The 22531-nt window shown below is 39.1% G+C and overlaps 1 protein-coding gene across 1 annotated transcript; it reads right to left on the bottom strand.

Moving 5' to 3' along the window:
* Positions 1–1420: 1420 nt before the first annotated feature.
* Positions 1421–22469, bottom strand: NOM1 (nucleolar protein with MIF4G domain 1). The gene is made up of 11 exons (XM_034401742.3): positions 20879–22469; positions 20176–20300; positions 17820–18015; positions 14835–15158; positions 13741–13851; positions 13227–13403; positions 12244–12365; positions 10078–10210; positions 8715–8846; positions 3601–3710; positions 1421–2065 (listed from the first exon to the last, which is right to left on the bottom strand). Exons 1-11 carry the CDS (start codon positions 21818–21820, stop codon positions 1888–1890), a joined length of 2550 nt encoding a protein of 849 aa, XP_034257633.2. The 5' UTR covers positions 21821–22469; the 3' UTR covers positions 1421–1887.
* Between the last annotated feature and the right edge of the window lie 62 nt (positions 22470–22531).

Below are 22531 nucleotides of genomic sequence, written 5' to 3' on the forward strand. Positions count from 1 at the left end.
CAATTAAATAGAACCTAAAATTAGATAACATTTTAAAAACATTCACATGTTCATATGTTTAGCCCCGCCTGTTGGAACATCAGGGTTTTGAGGGCACGGCGGAAAGCTCGGAGATCAGGGATATTTCGTATCTCTGGGGGCAGTTCATTCCAAAGGGTTGGAGCCCTCACAGAGAAGGCCCTCCCCTGGGAGTCGCCAGTCAGCATAATTTGACTGACGGTACTCTGAGTAGTCCCTCACTTGAGAACGAACTGGTCGGTGGGAAGCTATTGGTGGCAAAAGATGGTCTTGTAGGTACCCAGGTTCTAAGCCATGGAGCGCTTTAAAGGTGATAACTAACACCTTGAATCGCACCCGGAAGACTACCGGGAGCCAGTGCAGCTCGCGTAGGAGAGGTGTTACATGGGCGCAACGAGCTGCACCCATAATCACCCACGCGGCTACATTCTGGACCAGTTGGAGCCTCCGGCTGCTTTTCAAGGGGAGCCCCATGTAGAGAGCATTACAGTAGTCCATACGGGAGGTGACTAGGGCATGAGTGACCGTGCGCAAGGCGTCCCGATCCAGATAGGGACGCAACTGGCGGATCAGGCGAACCTGATAAAAGGCACCCCTGGCCACGGCTGTCAAATGATCTTCTAAAGATAGCCGTGAATCCAGGAGGACACCCAAGTTGCGGGCCCTCTCTGTGGGGAGCAAGATCTCATCCCCAATTGTCAGTGGCAGTACCAGCTGACTATACTGGGACGCCGGAAGCCACAGCCACTCGGTCTTGGAGGGGTTGAGTCTGAGCTTGTTTCTCCCCATCCAGATCCGTATGGCCTCCAGGCAACGGGAGTTGAAGGCCACTCATATTCAAATTGCCAAGATTTAGAAGCACTGCTATAATCTTGTAGAAAAAAATTGGCATTGATCTATATGACTGGTTTTTTAGACTGGTATAATCTGAAAGACTAACACTGATTTGATGTGAATAAAAGAACAAAACTTGTGTAGCATTTGCCACCATTCTTAACAATTCACATGCTATTTTTGATATTGATCTCTTTGATTAAATGACACAGGCTAAATTTAGATATTGATGAGGTGGGAAGTCATTATCTTTCTACATTACTTCCAAAGAAAATTTTCTTTGCTATTTTGGTATAGGAGAATTAGCAAATAAATGAAACACCAGAAGCAATTAAATATTTTTGCTAAAAAGTTGACATTTGCATCAAAAAATGAGGGAAGGAAAAGAATTGTAAAAAAGACTGTGATGAAGAATGACGTGAACTGAGGAGGGGAGAATTACTAGTACAAATAAGTTATAGTAATAAGATGAATCAGTAATATAAAATTATGTATTATTGTTATTAAAGTATTATATTCTCATTTACCGTATGTAGAAAGTACATCTTTAAATTACACAGAATAGTAATTTAGAAAAACAGTAGGGAATTTAATTTTCTGCAGTACAAACAAGATTAAAAGCAAGATAATAATTTACACAAAGAATAAAATGGGATGAGAAATATAAAATTAACTTGGCCGTGCTTACTGTTATCTATAAATCCCACTCAATGCTTCACATGTAGCTTTAAGAGATTCAGTAAGAAAATATCAAGGTGCATTTGAAATAAAATTTCATTTTTTGCCCAAAATCTCCCAATGTTCATTGGTAATTTTGTCTTGTCTTTTAATAAAATCCCTGATTATTTAAAAACATTTATATGTGCATATATTTCTCAATATATCCATATAAATCTGAATATAAAACCGTAACTACCTCCATATTTTGGTGACGTATTTATATAGAACAATGTCATCTGTATATCCTATTGCACCACATTACCCAACTACTTCCTCTACTTTTCATAAGGGAAACTCTGTAATATGATTTTGATATTATAATTTCACTTTTGATTCATTTGCTTTCAACCTTTTAGTTACTAGATCAATTTTCTCTTTTAGCAAAGCACCTTCTTTAACATCTGAGTGAGCTTGAATGTTTTTCATCAAGAAATGCATAAGAAAAAGCTTCAAGCCTTCATTTAGCATCCCCAGCTTGGGATTGTCAGACAACCTGGAAAATAGGAAAACCATGTTTTAAACAATTTGTATTTTCTTTTAGACAATGATACAACATCGTAGGGGTTAAAGTACTGGGCTAGACTGCGAATTCAAGTCCTGCTTTAGCAACGAAACCAGGCCGGGTGATTTTGGGTCAGACATTCTCTCTCAACCCAACCCACCTCACAGAGTTGTTGTTGTTGTGAGGAAAACAGGAGGAGGAAGGTGTGCTGGATATGTTCGCTGCCTTGAGTTACTTGTAAAAATAATAAAGACGGAATGTACATGTCATATATAATAAAAAAACAATACAGCTAGTCCTCAACTTACAACAGTTCATTTAGTGACCCTTCAAAGTTACAATGGCATTGAAAAAAGTGACTTATAACTGTTTTTCACACTTACGACTGTTGTAGCTTCCCCATGGTCACATAATCAAAATTCAGATGCTTCGCAACTGATTCATATTTATGACAGGGCAGTGTCCCAGAAGTTTTGCAAACTTCTGACAAGCAAAGTCAATGGGGAAGCCAAATTCACTTAACAACCAGGTTACTAACAACTGCAGTAATTCACTTATAATTGGAACAAGAAAGGTTGTAAAATGGATCACAACTCACTTAACAAATGTCTCACTTAAGAACCAAAACTTTGGGCTCAATTGTGGCCGTAAGGTGAAGACTACTTGTATTAGATGAACAAGATTTATACAGGTAGTCCTTGATTTATGACAACTGGGACCAGAATTTCCATTGCTAAGTAAGAAGGTTGTTAAGTTAGTTGTGCCCAATTTTACTTTTCTTTTGCCACAATTGTTAAGTGAATCATTGCAGTTGTTAAATGAATCATCATCAGTCATTAAGCAAATCCGGCTCCCCCCTTGACTTTGTTAATTGAAAGCCTGTTGGGAAGGTTGCAAATGCCAATCATGTAACCCTGAGATGCTTCAAGCATTGTATATACATGTTGGTTGCCAAGCCAACCTGAATTTTGATCAAGTGTTTGTGGGGATGCTGTAATCTGAAGAGCAGTCATAAGGCCTTTTCTTTCAGTGCCAGTGTAGCTTTGCATAGTTGCCATTGTAGCGCAGTGGTTAGAATGCAGTACTGCAGGCTACTTCTGCTGACTGCCGGCTGCCAGCAGTTCGATTCTCATCAGCTCAAAGTTGACTCAGCCTTCCATCCTTCTGAGGTTGGTAAAATGAAGACCCAGATTGTCAGGGGGCAATAGGTTGTCTCTGTAAACCGCTTAGAGAGGGCTATAAAGCACTGTAAAGCGGTATATAAGTCTAAGTGCTATTGCTAAGCAGAAGAGTGTAAGTCGAAGACTACCTGTGTCACTTCTTTACGGCTTGGTTGGTTAAGCTATTCAATGCTTCCATCTGGGCTCAGCAGAAGAACTGAGATGCTGTGTAAACACTTGATGCAGGGCACAGCCAGGACTATTAATTAATTTAAAAGCAAACTAACAAACAAACAAGCTATTTCTATTTCTAATTATAAAAAATGGCCCAAGAACCTCCTACTTAGAATACTTGAGAAGACTTACTTTTCAAATATATGGTTGAGATCTTCTTGTTCCATTTTTAGGAATAACGCAGACAACACCTGTCGCAGAAACTGAACTTTTGGCTTATCTAAGTCACTGAATTCAATCACCTAATTCAACAGAAAGAGAAGACCAGATCAAAGCAAATCCTCTCATTAGGTCTGTCTGTGCTTCAAAAATGATCTTGATGACAGCTTTTCATGAAGATGAGGCCTCTCTCCTGGTGCCTGAATCAGCCTGACTCTTCCTAGGCTCAGCAGAGAAGGTGCTGGGCTTGCATGAGGTCAGAAGCACTCTTTCAAAATCATTTTCAAAGTGTGCACACTCCTAATATCAACTTATCAAATTGTTTTCAAAATACTATCACTTAGACAGTGTGATATAGGTGAACATCTAATATACATTAACGAAAAAGAAAAGTTCCCTAAGCCAGCTTCAACTGCTTGAACTTATAGCAAGAGTTTAATGTCCAATCATGACTCCATCATAAAAAAAAAAAAAATCTCACACTTCATAACTTCTCAGAATGTGACAGAATTTTCATTAACTAATGAACAGCCATTTACTTAAACCTTAAAGTTATTACTCTCCGTTAGTCAGTGCAGGTAGTCTGTTGTGACTCCGACTCCCGAGCCTGTCCTCATGGAGGAAGAGGACTCAGAAGGTGAGGAGGAGGAACTGACAAGGCCTTCCTCTTCAGGACCCTCCTATCTGGCAATGCCTCAGGTTCCATCCGAAGGCCAGGAGGAACAACCTGGGATGGGCCAGGAAGAAGGCATTTCGGAGCACCCATTGATAGAGAGTGATAATGATGAATCCTGGCTTGATCCCAGGCAGTGTCGGAGGGAGAAGTGTGCGCAGCAAAGGAAGAGGCGTGGGAGGGCCAGGGATTGAGCTGAGTCACTGAGCCATGCCCCACAAGGGATAAAAGGGGGCGTGATTGCTCGGATAAAAGTTTAAACTCTAAAGAGTCACATCATGAATCCTGCACTTCGGCTCAGATATATTTTGGACTAAACTCTTGTGGATAATTTGTCACTCTGGAAACGGACTGCAGATAAGGCCTCTCCTGCTTTTTGGGAGTACTAATTGGACTGGGCAGGCGTTTTACAGTTAGCTGCCAGAACTCTCGTCTGCTAGGAATTCTGGTCTGTTTATACAATAAATTATTGGCAGGCGTGTTTGATACTGCATTTGTCTGTGTGAGGACGGGGGACAGAACATATCCTTCACTTACAACCACAAATAGGACCGGAATCTCGGTTGTTGAGAGAAGCAGTTTTTAAGTGAGATGTCATGTGACTGTTATGCTCGTTAACCACAATCCTGGAACTCCCGAATGAGGTTCTTAAATGATCTCACTCATTATTTATTTATAAAACTTATATAGGCAATCCATTTTAGGAAGCCGCCTAGAGTCAAGGTAACTCTGGGCGGCTTTCGATCATAAAGAATAAAATCTACATAAACTAAAAATTTAAATAAATTAATATGAAATCTAAATACTACAACTTGATGAAAGATTCTGGGTCGCAGCGACATCAGCAGCAGGGATCGCAGCTCCACAATCCCACGCTGAACTCTCACTGTTAGAAGAGTCCTAAAGGGGCCAAAGCCAGCCTGGACTGGAGGCGAAGGACAAAGGGATGTCCAGGAGGTTAAGGAGAGCAGCAACTCTCCTGTTCCATCCAGTGAAAACTCTCTTAACCATAAGGTGAGGAGCAGTGGCAGCCATCATGGCTGCCACAAGGCTGGGCCAGCTGAAGCAATAAAGACAGCGCAGGAGCGGGTAGAGGAGCAGTGTGTGACTAGGTGAGATTAAGCTTGAGTTTGCCTAAAAATTATCCCCAAAGAAACAATCTGGGAAAGGAAAAAAAAACCATTCAAAAGACTTACATTAGTGGCTAATGGGCACTTTGAACTATTGAGACAACCCTGGAAAAGACGGGCATAAGGAAGAATAAGAGCTGTTTATTCTTGTAAGCATTTAGAACTGGATTTTGGATTAGATTGGTGTTATTTTGAAAAGGCATGTTAAATGTTGGAACTGGTTATTGATTAATTTAAATGCTGGACTTGGCTTATTGAAATAACTGACTTTGTTTTGAAATAAATGCATTAATTTATACCTGGGGAGGGGAAAAGGCAGCATTTAAATCTGAGAGGAGAGTGCCATCTGTTGACAACTGGAAGATAAATCACACTCCTATAATTGGACTTATTCTGAATATTTAACATTATGATTGGATTTGGAGAAACAGCTGTGGAAATGAGTGGGCTTTTTCACGAGGTGACTTTGATATTTCAAAGCATTGAAGTTCTGATAGATGGTATAGATGAGAAAATGGAAAATATTTTACAAAGAACTACAAATAAAGACCAAACTGTTCTTGAAACGGTGGAAGCAATAGAAAGACAAGATGGAAAAAAGCAGCAAATTGAATATGAACAAGGAACAAATACGGATCAGAAAAATGAGCAAATGCTCAGTAAAGAAGAAGACCAGACAAATGGCAAGCAAAAGGAGCGGAAAAAACAGAGGAATTGGCCAAATCAACAAATAAATCAAGGACTGGAACAAAAAATAGGACTGAGAAATCAGCTGATAAAGGAGAAAGATTGACCAAAATAAAACAGATAAATCAGGAAATGAACAGACAGGAAGATATTGTGGATGAACAAATTGGGATATGGGAAGATACGTGGGAGAAGTGGCAGTATAAAATGTATTGAGAGGAGTGTCTGGATTAAATAAGAAAGATAGAGGTGAAAATAGAGAAAAAGAAGAGTGGGGGGAAAGAGTTAAAAAAACAGATAAGAATAGAAGCGTTAATGAGAGCAAGAGATGATGGTTAAAAAGGGTAGCTTTCTAAATATTAAGGCAGTGGGAGTGTAAATTGGATAAATAGAAATAATCTAGATTTGGGAAATTTGTTTTTCTATAGAATAAAAGAATAATAATAATAATAAAAGATGGGCAGGAATTGAGGGATAGTTGTAGAATACTTTTAAACCAGGAGCTGTGTGCATGAGAACTAGGATAGAGGTGGATTTGAGAAACGGGGAAAATATCATTACGTATATCTTTATATAACAAGTTAAATATTAAATGGATTAGAAAATGAAAGATGACTGTATGTGTTCAAAAAATATTAGTCAATAAAAGCAAAAGATAGAAATTAAAAGGTTAAGAGAATGATTAAAGAATGAAAAATTATTAACATGAAGAATAATTATTATCGTTATGTTACAATAATCATGATTATTATTGCCATCAACACTCCCTTCATGTAGATATTAAGTCTGTTTTCTTCTAACGTAATTTCAAAAAAAAATGTAGTTATATTTGAAAGAGGTGATATTTGGAAAATATACCATATTCTGTAGAGAATTGGAAATTTATATGCAACAATGAAAAGGAAACAATGGAAGGAAAGAGAGGTGAAGAGAAGAAGGGAGAGAGGGAAGTAGAGTGGAGTGGGGTGGGGTGGAGGAGAGGAGGGGAGAAAGATTGGAGAAGTGGAGAAGGAAGGAGACAGAAGAAGAGGGAAGGAGAGAGGGGAAAGGAGAGAGAGAAACGGATGGGAGGAGCGAAGTAGAAGAAAGGGAAGGAGAGGGAAGTGGAGAAGAAGAGAGAGGAGAAGGGAGAGGAGGAGAGAAAAAGGGAGGAAAGGGAAGGGAAGTAGAGAGGGGAGAAGAGAAGGAGAGGGAAGGAGAGGAGAAGGAAAAAGGGAAGGAGAGAGAAGTGGGGGGGAGAAGGGAAGAGAGGGAAGGAGAAGGGAAGAGATGGAAAGAGATGGACCATCGTTGTAAAATTGGGTGGAATATGGTGTATATGAGAAAGGAAAACAGACGGGTAATATTTTTTTTTCTTACTTGATGGTTATATAATTGATATTACAATGGAAGATAATATATGTTATAATATGATGGATGTTATCGTATATTTGTTTATGTGTTACTGTATATTTGTTTATATACATATGATTATAATGGCAAGGATGATGATGTTTGTTCGTATGTTAAAACCTTGGACACCTAGTGGGCAGACTCCTCAAGATATAAAAGAAATATATGATATAAAACAATAAAAATAAAATACAAAAATATAAATATTTATATATATATATAAATATAGAAGACGCGATAGACATCACGATCTCCGGAACGTTTAAAAGTTTAAAAGAGTTTCCGGAGATCGTGATGTCTATCGCTTCTTCTACAACTATACCTGGAACTCGCATCTTTAGGACAATTCTTAATATATAAATATTTATATATACATATAAAAAAATAAATAAAAACATTTTGACTCAATTAAAAGACAGGAAGGATATTAGCAGGATGGGGAGGGAGGTGGGGTGTTGTTAATTGATCAATCGCCTCCACTGTGATGCTCCAGTTGGAGCCCCAAGTTAACTGGCAGAGACAGCTCTTTAGGCTCTTACGGAAGATCAGAAGGGCTGTGGCTGATTTCACTCTGGGGGTAAGAGATGTTCCATAGGGCAGGAGCAACAGAAGAGCAGGCCCATCTCCTAGTTACTGCCAGCTAGAATAATCAGGTTATTAATGAAAAGAGTCTTATGTAAGATGAGGGTGCTCAGTGGGGTGGGGGAGACTCTAGGAGGCCTGGCACAAGCCCAACATGTCTCTCTGCTCAGGGGCTGAAAATCCAAACCGAGATTGCATGTGGCATGTGCCAGGCCTCCCAGGGCACCCGGCACTCCTTATCTTACCACTACCTCTCTGCCCTGGTACTGAAAATCCTTTTCTTTGAAATCCAAATACGCTAATCATTTACATGCACGATTGCTTAGAAGCGAGGGAATTTGCTGGAATAAGTTTGAAACGGAACCTGGAATAGTACTGTCCAGGGCACAAAGCTCCCTTATTGTAACTTTAAATGGTCATTAAGTGACTGGTCATTAAGTTAAGGATTACATGCAAAATGAAAACTAGCACAAAAAAAGTACATGCTGATAATTTTCCTTTGAGATTTAATGAGTCATATATTCTGCCTTGACAGGAGGAATTACAAACAAAACCACACATGCACTATGCATGAGCCTGAGAGCTGTAAACATTTAAACATTTTTAAAAATAATTTTATTTACCTTGAAGACAGTAAGAGAGAGCCATTTAGTCTTCAGCAGATAAGTTACAAGATTAACTAAATTGGAGAAAGCAGCAGCGGACAGACTTCCTAAATCTCTGATTTTGTCCCAGATACTGAACTGTAATGTGACCTAATTCACAAAATAAAAGCAGAAAGCATTGTAATAAAACAGTATTTCACCATGTCCCTTAAGAGCACATCTAGAAGACCTCCAAGGCCTCTTCCAACTCTGTTATTTTGCTATCTTTTATTTCACAGTTAAACTGACATCGCTAAAAGTTGCCGAAGATTGACAGCCACAGAAAGCGAATGAGAAGAGCCAAGTCCTTCCAGCCACCATGATGCCAATGAGTCGCCATTGCTTCTGAGTGCAAACCAAGGTGTTGATAATCAGATAAAACCCTTCATGCACAGGGCCTGGATATGTTCAGGACTGCCTCTCTCCCAATTCTTCATGCCTATGCAATAATATCTCACAGGTTTTGGGTGCTCCAAGTCCCATCAATGAAAGAAAGGCACCTTATGGGACTCAGCAGGCATGCCTTCTCTCTTGCAAGCCTGCCCCACGGAACAGTATTCCTCCTGAGGCTTCTATGGCCCAGATCCTATCGGCTTTCAGGAGCTTAAGACCTCAGCTGCCTCTGGTTTAGATTTATGTGTAGTCTTGTTATGCACTAGCAATGGTGTAATACTGTAGATCTAATTTGGTCCCCCAAACAGTTTAAAAAAAATGTTTTAAAAGATGGTTTCAATTATCTGCAGGCCACCCTAAGTGTCTGGCTCTAAAAACCAAATAAATAAAACCAATGAATCACAGCACAGGAGAGATCTCTTTATTTCCAAGCGGTTTTTCTTCTTGCCAGAACTACCTACTATAAAAACAGAAGACAGCTACTCCTTTTAGAATAGAAAGGATTCAACAGCATCAAAGGGAAGAAGCTGGCTTTGTAGCGCTCCCTAGTCTCAAATTATACTTCGTTCTTCAGAAGGCTGAAACAGAGGTGAGAACACAACCTGGCCTTTGGTCTTTCCTTCATTTCAAATATATTTAGGAATCTGAGAAGAGAGTTGAGATTTGGGGTGTAGGGGAAGACAGCACCCTTCTGAAATTTGTCTGAAACCTCCAGCTGCAGAGATGCTGAGCTCTTCTGCACACAAAATATTGTTCAACTCAGCTCTGTAGCCTTTTCAAATCAGGGTCTCTTTTTGGACATGGGGACATTTACAGACACACAGAAGCATTTAACGCTTTTCTTTGCTTCTAGAAATTCATTACCTAAAATTTGATAATATCCTTTCTAATCTCAGAATGTCAACTGCATAACTGGCAAAAAGATAAATAAAACAAGCTTTGTACTTACCTGAAATCGCTTTTCGTATTCACAGAACTTGGCGGATAAATATGCGTAGAAGGGATTGTAGGTCTTCTCTTGCAGGCAACAATCTATGAGGATATGGACTATTTCTCTCTCCTGTTGGTCTTTAAGCCTAAGCCTAATGCATAAATTGTCATAATGAAAATCCTGTTTTCTAAACTTTTTATACAGAAACATTCTAAAAATAGTTTTGCCAGCCTAAGAACTATTATGAATAGTCCCTTCTAGGACAGTTTAGATCAGGAGTGTCAAACTGGATTTCTTTTGAGGGCCGGATCAGCATTGTAGCTCTCCTCCGCAGGCTGGCGGGGGGGGGGGGGGGGGAGAAGAGGGAGGAGAAGAGATGGGATGGACGCCGCCTGCAGCACTCTGCTGGCTGAAAATGAGCTACAGCGGGATGGTGGTGGCTCGTGAGCCCCCCCCCCCCCCCCCGTGGGCCATTTTCAACTGGCAAGAGTGCTACAGGAGGCCGCGGAGGCTGAAAACGGGTGGTTCTTTGATATTTCCAGACCAGCCCCGTGGGCCAGACCTAAGCCTTGAGTTTGACACCCCTAGTTTAGATAAATCTAGTATTTGTTGATCAAACTTGGCAACTTTTAAGATGTGTAGCCTTTAGTTCCCAGAATTTCTCAACTAGTATGTAGAGAATTCTGGGAACTGAAGTCCACACATTTTAAAGTTTAAGTCCACACACCTTAGTTTCCTAATTTGAAAACACCCAACTTATCACTTGTCTGTGAGGTATTTCTATTTTATTCTTCTCTATTTGGGTAATTTTTGATCTGTTGGATTTCATCTTCCAGCCCTCTAACTGAGGAAGATTTTTATATATATGCTTAAAAATGCATTTCCAAAGGTTGGCTAGAAGTGAGTACAAAGTTCATGATATTTTAACTGAAGAAAGAATGCAAGGGTTATAGGAAAGAGTTTAGTTTCATTCATATTTAAATACCCTGGCAATCAAAAGAACTGAAGAAAAAGTTCCCTTTAATTTCCAGATTAATAATCATCATCCTGACACAGAAAAAAGAAGTAACTAGTGGCAGTTACCAAGGAGAAACTATCTTCCAAGTTTTTCTAATTCCTAATTGAGGGTGTTGGGAATCTCAATCCAACTAATTATATAAATATAATCAGCATTAATGAGACCTCACTGGCTGCCTCAGCAGAAAGTCTGGCAGGAGTGAATCATATTTCTTCTCACAGAGCTGGACCTCAAAAGAAAATCAGGAACAATTGGCAGGAAAAAGTCTCAACTTGGGGCAGTACCTGTTCTGTCCAAAGAAGCCTGATTTAGCCTTCCTGTCAAAGGCTTGGCAGTACTAAAATCAATTAAAATGAAAAATGCTTAATACTACAATGCAGAGTGTAAGATGCACAAATACTTGCATCGTTTTATTTTTTACTGAGATGAAGTACCTGACTCTTGTTAGAACATAAGTGTTCCATTTTACAGTAAGCTATGTTTCAGTTAGATCAACTAAGTAAAACTTGCAATTTAGAACAAATAAATGCAATAGAAAATTCCCTGGGAAAGATCAAAGAAATGCAATTAACTTCTAAAGATTCTGAAAGTAAATACAAATAGATGTATAATCATGTCAAAAATCTCAATATATAAATATATTTGCAATTAGTATTTTATGTCTTTTACTGCTAAACTAAATATTACCAAAGCTATTTGATCAGTGGCTTAATTTATCTGTAGTTGAAGACTCAATTTCTTTATTCAGCAGGTACTTCACAGTTCTTACACCATAACACATTTAACAAAGTTTTGCCTCTTAATCTGTAGATCTCCTAGGCACATTTGTGTATATTTCTTAACCATAAGCAAGTCCTCACATATGTAGTACAAAATATCAGTTTTGAATATCAAAACTGGCCTAGCTAACCCAAAGAGATTTCATCTAGGTAGACGAGGACCCCTTTGTACAAGTGATTTAGCTTAGCTCTTCTTAGGAGAAAACTCAGTCTTGCCTAAGCCTGAAGCTAATCTGTTGTTAGCAATATCGCTCCTTGTTCTCTTATTCTTTCTTTGCCTCAAGCAAGAGAAATTCTCTTTTTTCTATCTCTTGCAGCCAATATGGTTGTAAATTTCATTTGCGTTCCTGAAAATATCTTCATCTGCCCTGACGAGTACATACTTACTTCAAAAGTTTTTCAAAGGCATCCAAAAAATCTTCACTTGTCATCAAGATGCAAAATATATTTCTCCTGATATCAGTATTCATTCTCTGCTTACGAGAGAGTTTCAGAATCCTTGTGCTTACCTGAAGGGTTAAGAAGGAAGTATTATGTAAATAATTAATATTTTATTTTTAAAAATCATGTCTTTAGAGGAAAATAAATAGTAGGAGCAAAGTTAACAGTGAGGCTGGTGTGGTATTAGCTTCTCCCAAGCTATAAAGTAGGTCTAGACAGGAGTTTTTGAAAAACAACTCCAGGTATGTTATTCTGGGAATGAAATATTCTTGAGAACTCCAGAACATGCTGATTTTTCTCCAGAAAAAAACTGATGTAGTCATTCTGGGGGTGAAATAAAATATAGGTTTTGTATATTTGTAATGAACACAAACACTGGATTCATGCGTCATCTTAAATCATGTAATTTATTTGGTTGACTTTGGGTTAGTGTTTGTCAACAAATCATGGCTAAGGCTTCTCTAGTGTGCTGGTAATTGTGTTTTCAGCCAGATTTATTTATTTATTTATAAAATTTATATGGCCGTCTAACTCATAGTGACAGTTTACAGAAATATAATTATATAATTATTGCAGATTATTGCTGACTGTTGTGTGGGCACTGAATAATAAATGCAGCTGCTTACTGTTCATCATTTAGATTTGGAAGAAAAGCAAATAAGGAGATTTTTTTTTTTTAAAAAAAGAAAGTGGTGGGTGTTAAAAATAGGAAAACCCCGCTCATTCTTCCAACTATGTTAAGAATGCAATATTTTGTACTTCAATCACCATTGAACACAATTTGGAGCAAATCAATTTCCAAGGAACTCTAGCACCATCATATTCATTAATGTTAATTAAAAAAAAAGCTTACTAGAAGAAAAAAAAAGCATAATGTATTGAGAAACTATTTAAACCGTAGTGCAAGAAAAATATTAGGGTACCATTACCTTTCCCACAGTATTATTTGTTAGTATTTGTTCAGTTTTGTTGCTAGTGCTGTCAATCATTGGAGCACCACTCCAAGAGGACCCAACAATCCACCAGCGACCAACCCGATCAGCTGTGAGAAGAGATTCCAATGACACACGAAGTTGAGATTCTTTTCCGGAACTACTATTATGTGTCTGTAGGGGAAAAAAAATGTGTTCACACCAACCCTTTTCTTTTTTCTTTTTTAAAGATATTTATATTGAAAGACAGGTCAGTATGATTACTGTGCATCTTTCCTTATTCAAATGTAACAAAAAGTCCAAGATTGTGTTTTATTTGACCCTGGGCTATTTTTAAATAAATTAACAAAATCATCAATTGATTTAGCTCCTGCAAACTTAATTCTATTTTGCTACAGTTTTATATTAGTATGTTCAAAATCTTCATTATACTAACAGTTCTTATTATTGTTTAAATCCTATTAAGAAAATACACATTTTTAAAAAGGAACAAGTATTTTTTCTACTTTACCAGTGTTCTCAGCAGTTTTCGTAATTTTTCAATGGGTTCTGGGTCATAACCAGGAATTTTCCTCAAGTCATTATTTTTTAGCGCCAACATAATCTCCAACATAAAGCAAACCTTTGAAAAATATAACAAGCCTGCATTATTATTCCAAATACAATTTTTTTCCCAATAGAGATATGAAAAAGAGAGTGTAGCTAGGCCACTATTTTATACTAATCTCCACAACTCATATTAAAATTTACCCAACAAAACATTTCACTAAGTTTCTTCTCCAGCCATTATTACCTTACTAATTTTAAAAAGTACTATTGAGAAGGGGGTGTTCAAATCTATAAAAAATATAGAAAATATACTGCTCAGTATAAAAATATACTGGGCAGAGTTCAATTCCTGATGACTACACCAAAGTTATATTTTACAGAGTTTGGATTGCTGTTTCTATTACTCATAACATGCCCAAGTTTAGCCTTGTTTTTGTACAGTATAATCACTAAGAATTATTACTTTTAAGTAAGTCAATGTCTTTTTGATGCAGTCTTCAACTAAAAAAAGACTAACAACGCTGATCCACCTTAACAAATCTGTTGGGAAAGGCCTGAAATTACGAAAATGTTGTATTTGAAAAGCTAAGTATTTACAATGAAACGTTCATGATATTTTACACTTCCACCCATCTCATATAAGGACATCCATGTACCACCAACCATGCTACTAAAAGGAGAAATATTATCTCCAGATTTCTGTCTGCTCTCTTAAAAAAGAACTCTTCATCATCTTGCTACTGGTCTCCCAACACACTTTGATGACAAAAAGGTACAGCTTTAATGTTTAATCAAAGTTGTATCTCAGTAAATACAAACTGCATTTTTTCCCAATATAAATGCACTAAAGCTCCTGCCAAATTCTCCTCCTAATAAGAATGCTTTAAAACAGTATTTCTTAACCATGGCAACTTTAAGATACATGGATGTCAACTTCCAGAATTCCCAGCCAGCAAGTTGGGTGGGGATACTGGGAGTTGAAGCCCACATAACTTAAAGCTGCTAAGGCTGAAAAATACTGCTCTAAAAATTATTTTTTAAAAAATGTATTCATACCCTTGACTGGTCCTGAAATTGTTTCCCCATTGCATCTGCTTTTATCTGGACCTCATTGATAAGTTCCCTTAGTCCTAGGGCATCATCCTTCCTCAAGGAAAAGCCCACATTCTTCAGCAGCAGCAGGATCAGTTCAATATCCTTCCCAGAAAAAGTGCTAAGAAGCTTCTTTAAGATATCAAAGATAAGCACTGAATGCACTACATAAAAATTATACAAATTAGCAATTAAAATCAGCAAGTTCTCGCATTCTTTCCCTTCAGCTTCGCTTTTGTAGACATCATCAAATTTCCTCACCACGATTTCCAAAAAGTGAGCACCAACCTGGAATAGATTTATATACATGCAAATATAAAAAAGACAGTTAAAGCATTGACTGGTTAAGTCTTTATTTTGAAAAGTAAAACCTAACAATATACACAACTAGTGTTGTGGCCCATAAATTGCTAACCAGCTAACCAGAAAAAGGCATTATCTTCAGCTTTATGACAGCCGTGGCCAGGGGGGCCTTTTATCAGGTCCGCCTGATTCGCCAGTTGCGTCCCTTTCTGGACTGGGACACCTTGCGCACAGTCACTCACGCCCTTGTTACCTCCCGGCTGGACTACTGTAATGCTCTCTACATGGGGCTCCTCTTGAAGAGCACTCGGAGGCTCCAACTGGTCCAGAATGCAGCCGTGCGGATAATTATGGGTGCAACTCATTGCGCCCATGTAACACCTCTCCTGTGCGAGCTGCACTGGCTCCCAGTGGTCTTTCGGGTGCGATTCAAGGTGCTGGTTACCACCTTTAAAGCGCTCCATGGCTCAGGACCTGGGTACCTACGAGACCGCCTTCTGCCACCGATAGCCTCCCACCGACCAGTTCGCTCCCACAGAGAGGGACTCCTCAGGATGCCGTCGGCCAAATTATGTCGGCTGGTGACACCCAGGGGGAGAGTCTTCTCTGTGGGGCACCTGCCCTTTGGAATGAACTGCCCCCGGACATACGCAAGATCTCTGACCTCCGAGTTTTCCGCTGTGCTCTTAAGACCCTGCTCTTCTGACAGGCAGGGCTAGCTTCATAACTGAGTTTTAAATTCGGAATTCTTAAATTTTGGGTTTTTTTTAGCTAATTGGCCTTGAATGTAACACTTTTAATAATTTTTAAATTTAAATTGTGACATTTGTATTGTGTTTTTACCTGGCTGTACACTGCCCCGAGTCCTTCGGGAGAGGGGCAGTATAGAAATAAAATTATCCTTATCCTTATCTTTTGTAAAGTTTATTAAAATTATAGTGCTAATTAGCGACGTATATCAATAAAAGAGAATATTTGTAGCTCAGGGTTGAAATGAGGGGGCCTGAACTTGGCTGTTTTCTTGCAGGCATTTCAAATTAGGTAACATCACCAGTGTAGCAACCCACTCTATTCAAATTTTTAGAATTTGCATAGATATGTTATTAAATATTGTACTATCCTATCATTGCACAGTTAAGCCTATGTTTTTTTAACTTGGAATGCCTCATGTGAAAATATTGATGAGTTCAGGAAAGTGGGTGCAGCATAGCCCTTCTTACCACAAATGTAGTTTTTTTTAAAAAAATAAGACTAACAGAGAGGTAAGAGTACATATATAAAGAAAAAGCTCTTTAAGCATGACTTCTGAGTACAGCATTGGATCGAGGCATTCCTATAGAAAGAAAATAGGCAGGTAATTTTTTTAAATTAAGCCACAAATATGGAATTTGCTACAATTATGGTCATTTTTATGTTTTATGTTGTATGTTTTTAACTTGTGTTCGCCGCCCTGAGTCCTTAGGGAGAATGGCAGCATATAAATTTTTGGTAAATAAATAAATAAATAAATAAATTTAATGAGAACTACCCGTATTTGATACTATTTTATTCTTGCCTCTCCATTTGTCTTTATAATAATCCTGTGAAGTAAACTGATTGCAGGACTCCCCACTCAACATTTTCAGCTTGTAACTCATCAGTTCTATCAGTAGCATAATATTTACTGTATTATTCCTGTAAGTTTCTTTCCTGTAAGAGTGCTTCACATTTTACACTTGAGGTAAAAGAATGGGGTTATATTTACAAAACAAGTGAAATATATAAAATTAACCTTCCTTCTTCTCTCATCATATTTCTTCCACTGGGGCAGTTAAAATTTAGTCAAATAGTGGAATATCATTTTATTAGGTCTAGCTTCTTTCCAAGCATCTTTAATATTGGGATACAGTCTTAGAAATCAGTGTCAAAACTGTTTTGATGAGTAAATTATTGCTAACCTTATATAATAAAGGCTAGGGCTAGGAAGTAGAGAAATGGGGGAAAAGTAACTTTTCTATCAATATAAAAATCTTCATCTTTTCATCTTAACATCTGATGCTTAAATAACTAATCCTTGTAAGCATTTTTTAATATATTCTGCCAGTCTACTAAGCAGTATTCAAATTGGTCACATTTGAATGAAACCTTAATGTTACAAATCAGGTACCAAGATATTGTGAAATTACCAGAACATAATTAGTGCCCAATAATGAATTTTATAGGTAGTCCTCAACTTACTACCATTTGTTTAGTGTCTGTTCGAAGTTACAATGACACTGAAATAAGTGACTTACAACCATTTTTTAACTTATAAACGTAGCGGCATTCCCATGGCCATATGATCAAAATTCAGATGCTTGGCAACTGACTCACATTTATGACGGTTGCAGTGTCCTGGGGTCATGTGATTACTTTTGGTGACTTTTTGATAAGCAAGGTCAATGGGGAAGCCAGATTCACTTAACAACCTGTTACTAACGTAACAACTGCAGTGATTCATTTAACAACTATGGCAAGAAAAGTAGTAAAATGGGGCAAAACTCACTTAACAATTGTCTTGCTTAGGAACATAAAATTTTGGGCTCAACTTGGTTGTAAGTCATGGATTACCTGTACTACTTTCTCAATTTGTGTATGACAAATTAAAGAACTGTGAAGAAAAGTTACCTCGATTCCCACAGTCTGATGAAGAACACTAACCAACAGAACATGATCCAACAGGAGTCTGGAAGGCACTGATGATTCCATAACACAAGCACAGATAAGAATATCTGTTAATGTTTCATTCATATCTTTTCTACTGTTTGTCATATACAGTTCTTCCAACTGCCCACTGATGGAGGCTAGATTTGATTCACTCAACCTAGTAGGAAGCAATCATGTAAGAGTAAAATTAAAATATGTATTTTTGTATTACCATTAGCCAGTCCTATTAAATACTTCCATTCCAAATATGGGCGTTTAAAGTATATCTTGATGTATTTTTGGATTTTCCTCATTTTAATATGTAAATTCCATCTAAATCTGATCTGAACCATATTTTATGTGTTTATATTTAGTCCAAAAATTTAAAAAAATGTGCTTGTTATTCACACTTCCTGTTGCATGGCGTCTTTCTGTTTCCAGCCTAATATAGGCTTTTTAGTACAGAGTTTACAAATATGAGATATTCTGTATGAAATGTTTAAAAATGATACAGGTAGTGCTCAGGTTACCATCGTTCATTTAATGATGGTGTTGAAAAAAATCTGATTCTTACACAACTCCATTGTGGTCATGTGATCGGGCCCTTGGCAACTGGCTCACATTTATAACTGGTTGCAATGTCCTATGGTCATGTGATTGCCATTTACAACTGCTTTTTGCAAGCAAAAAACACCCATTCAGAAAAATGAATTTGCATTTATGACTACAACATATGCTTAACAATCATGGTGATTCACTTAATGACCAAATCGCTTAATGACCATCATAAAAATGTTGTAAAATCGGATCTGATGTGAGTTATAACAGAAAGGTCCTAACTCAAAGAGAACCTGTAGATGCTTAAAAAAACAATCATGACAAAACCTTGAGGATTTTACAATATGTGCAAAGATGCAAAGAAGGAAGATGACCTATAGCAAAGTGCATGGGCTCAATTACAGTAGTAATTCTTCTGTTGGAAGACTTGAAGGACCAAGATGGGAACAGACCATCCTGGAGAAAGTTTATCTATATAATTGCTAAGAGTCATCTCTGACTTGAATCCAAGTACAGAGGAATTCAGTGAATGGCATTGTTGCAAACTAGACTTAAGGATATAACTAAGTCTATATCCCTTAATAGGGATATATAAAGTCTAGATCCCTTAATAGGAATTTATAAAAATATAAAAATTAATGCCTTTAATTTTTTTTGGATTACTTCTTATTTTTTCTTTGCTTAACATTGCTTTTGCTCCCCAAAGGAAATAGCAATGATACCTATCTCACCTTAAGAGGTTTCACTCTGCTATTTAAATGTCATTTTACACAGGGCAGTCTTCCATCACGAAACTGTGAAACGCAGAAATATAGGATGCGTGATACCTTGCTTGGTAATGGAACTTATGAAACTTGCATTAACAAAAGTAACCTGTGCATTACTCATACACTGCCTTAGTTACTGTGTTAAGCTGTAAGGTACCTTATAGGTAGTCCACAACTTACAACCACAATTGAGCTCAAAATTTTTGTTGCTAATTGAGACATTTGTTAAATGAGTTTTGTTCCATTTTACAAATTTTCTTGCCACAGTTGCTAAATTGTTAAATTAGTAACATGGCTGTTAAGTGAATTTGGTTTCTCTATTGAGTTTGCTTGTCAGAAGGCTGCAAAAGGTGATCACATGACCACAGACACTGCAACAGTCATAAATATGAGTCAGTTGCCAAGCGTCTGAATTTTGATCATGTGACATTGGGATGCTGCAACGGTCATAAGGGGGAAAAAACAGTCATAAGTCCCTTTTTCAGTGCCATTGTAACTTCAAATGGTCACTAAACAAATTGTTGTAAGTCGAGGACTACATGTACTTGAAGGTTTTAGATAAATATATCTATATTCATAAAAAACAGTGAAGATGATCAAGAGGTTTGAAACCAAGTTTTATCAAGAGAGATTGGAGAACCTGAGAAAGTTTTGCTTGTAGAAAGAAAAAAAGAGGATAGGCTACCACTTCCCAACTCATACAGAAGGCATTCAAGATATTAGTCTTAAAGGAAGACTCTGCTTAAACATTAGAAGAATATTTTGAATTGTAAGAGCAACTTGAAAGAGAAACAATTACCTAGAAACATAGAATCAAAAAGTAGATACTGTGGGATTTATTTTGGATTTTTATCCTGACTAGGACATTGGATTCTATTGGCCTTTCCAACTTTATGATTCTAAGATAGTTCTGATGACCTAAAGAAGGAGTGAAAACAAATCAGAATTGTGCAAATGAGATCAGGCCTCCATGCTTTCATGAAGTATGGAAATTAGCATAATTTCAGTATTACCTATTAATCAGACCTTTCACGGTTTTCTTTAGTCTTTCCAATTCTTGTTTCTTTTTGGAATCTATTGTTTCTTCGGAAATTCGCATTTGAGGTGGAACATACTTTACAGCATCCTGGTTAGGATTCTATATAAAAAAAGAGAAACTTGTTTTATTAAACAAATTAATGATTAGCAATGAAAATGCACCTTTTTTTTGTATATTATCAGTAATGAGAATGTTAGTGCACACACCTTTTAAATAACCACTCTTGCACAATAACTGATATACTAATAAAATAACACTCCTGAACCTCGAACTTAACAAAGGCAACCTGTCAATGTGTGCAGCTAAAAGACAGTTGGGACGCTGACTCCAATTGGACTCCTCATCCGTTTTACTCAGAGTTGTTTACTTTATTATTGATTCCACCTTTTTCAAAAATATAAACCCGGAGGCAGCAAAAGGGCCCAACACTCCCATCTCATGTATTTTCCCCCACGACATCTCTGTAAGGTAAGCTGGGCTGAGTGTGTGTGTCCGAATCTAAGTCACCCGGCTGCTTTCATACCTAAGGGAGGACTAAAACTCCCAGTCTCCTGGTTTTATGCCAGCCACATAATCACTGCAATAAACCTGCTCTCTGCTTTGCCACTGTGTGTGTGTGTGTGTGTGTGTGTGTGTGTGTGTGTAGGGGGGCTTCAACAGCCATTGTACCGGTTCACCTCAGGCCTCCATGTTTGGCAGTTCTGTTTTTCAGCCATGCCAATATTAAGATCTGCGGATTTCAACTCCGAGAATCCCCCAGCCAGCCTGGCAGCCTCTTGGCTGGACTCCCTTTCTTCAGAAGGACTTTCGCTTCCTTCCTCCTGGCTGGAATCCCCGGAGCTTCCCACTTCATCCTCGCCCTCCTCTCCCGGGCTCAGGCCTTCTTCTTCTTCTTCTGTCCCGCTTCCTTCTCCCACATCGCCATTCTCGTAGAGGCCCGAGAAAGCGGCCTCGGACTTCAGCGCACCCAACACGTAATCCAGCCCGTCCCGGACGAAGCTTTGTGGCAAGGATGCCTCCGCCGCTTCCCCCTCCTGGTCGCCTCCCCCTCGCTGCTTCTTGCGGCGCTTGTGGAGCCCCAATTGCCGCTCCAGGCGACGGATCTCCCGCTCCTCCGCCTCGTTGGCTGCCAGCAGGGCTCTTTTGCGAGTCGCGGCTGTAGCGGAAGGAGCTGTCCGGGGCTGCTTGGACGGCGGCTGACCGTTGGCCGGCGGCGGCTTCTTCTTCTTCTTCTCTTCTTCTTTTCGATCTTCTTCCACCGGTGGCGGCGGGGTCTTCTTTCTAATGGAGGGTGTCTTTAAGAGGCGCGGGATCTTCGCTTCCCCGTTGGCGATCAGGAGCCGCTTCCGCCGCCCTCGCTTCAACTTGCGCCTCTCTCGCTTCATTTCTCGTCGATTCCTGCGGCCGATCCAAGCCGGCTGTTGAAGGGATCCGGTGGAGCTACCATCATCGCCATCGGGCCCCACCGCGGCCTCCACGAATCCCCTCACCGACAGTCCCAGTTTGTGGAGCTTCCCGATCGGCGGCTGCTTCTTTGGCGGAGGCCGCCTCCTTCCGCCTCTCCTCCCGGCGGCCTGGCTGCCGTTAGCCGCCGAAGAGGAACAGGCCTCCCGCTTCATAGCCCAGGCCGCGATCGCCTCACGATCTTGTCACAAGTCGCCGATCATGGGCGCCGCCATCTTGGAAGCGGGAGGCGGGGCTTAGGGCTCGTGAAAGAAGCCGTTGGGATTGAGCCCCCTGTTGGAATGCGGAAGCCTTTGATCTGGTACCATCCAATCTGCGCCTTTCTCAGGGAACACTGGGAAATGTAGTTCAAAAGGCTTCAGGGGGACTGGACCACAGCTTCACAACCTGTACTTTGCTCCTTCTGAGCCTTATATAGTGTTGTGATCCCTCCCCCATTAGCTAGACATAAAGGTCCTTTACAACCCGCTCTATTTATGCATCTAAAATAATGTTTCTCAACCTTGGAGACTTTTAAGATGTGTGAACCAGAATTCCCCAGCCAGCCAGCATGACTGACTGACCAAAATTATATCATATATAAAGATTATTAGGGAGTTGAAGTCCATGTAGCTTAAAAGTCTCCAAGGTTGAGAAACCTGGTCTAAACTACCGTATTAAAATCTAGAAAAGTGGTTATGCCCCCTCCCCCCCTTGGGGGGATATGACCCTCTTGAGAACTCCTGAAATACACTAATTCAGTGTTTCTCAACCTTGGCCGCTGGACGATGTGTGGACTTCAACTCCCAGAATTCCCTAGCCAGCAGAGCAGAGCTGGCTGGGGAATTCTGGGAGTTGAAGTCCACACATCGTCCAGCGGCCAAGGT

Source organism: Pantherophis guttatus, chromosome 4 (genome assembly GCF_059756535.1).
Source record: "Pantherophis guttatus breed Tessera chromosome 4, ASM5975653v1, whole genome shotgun sequence".
NCBI classification, from domain to species: domain Eukaryota; kingdom Metazoa; phylum Chordata; class Lepidosauria; order Squamata; family Colubridae; genus Pantherophis; species Pantherophis guttatus.

What these genes read in the sequence shown, in the direction of transcription:
- NOM1 (XM_034401742.3), bottom strand. Translation starts at nt 21,820, where the DNA reads ATGAAGCGGGAGGCCTGTTCCTCTTCGGCGGCTAACGGCAGCCAGGCC. An exon ending in TCTCTCTTACTGTCTTCAAG is followed by an intron (nt 3,711 to 8,714) that starts GTAAATAAAATT and finishes CTGTTGAATTAG; the next exon opens with GTGATTGAATTCAGTGACTT. An exon ending in CTCAACCATATATTTGAAAA is followed by an intron (nt 2,066 to 3,600) that starts GTAAGTCTTCTC and finishes CCTATTTTCCAG; the next exon opens with GTTGTCTGACAATCCCAAGC.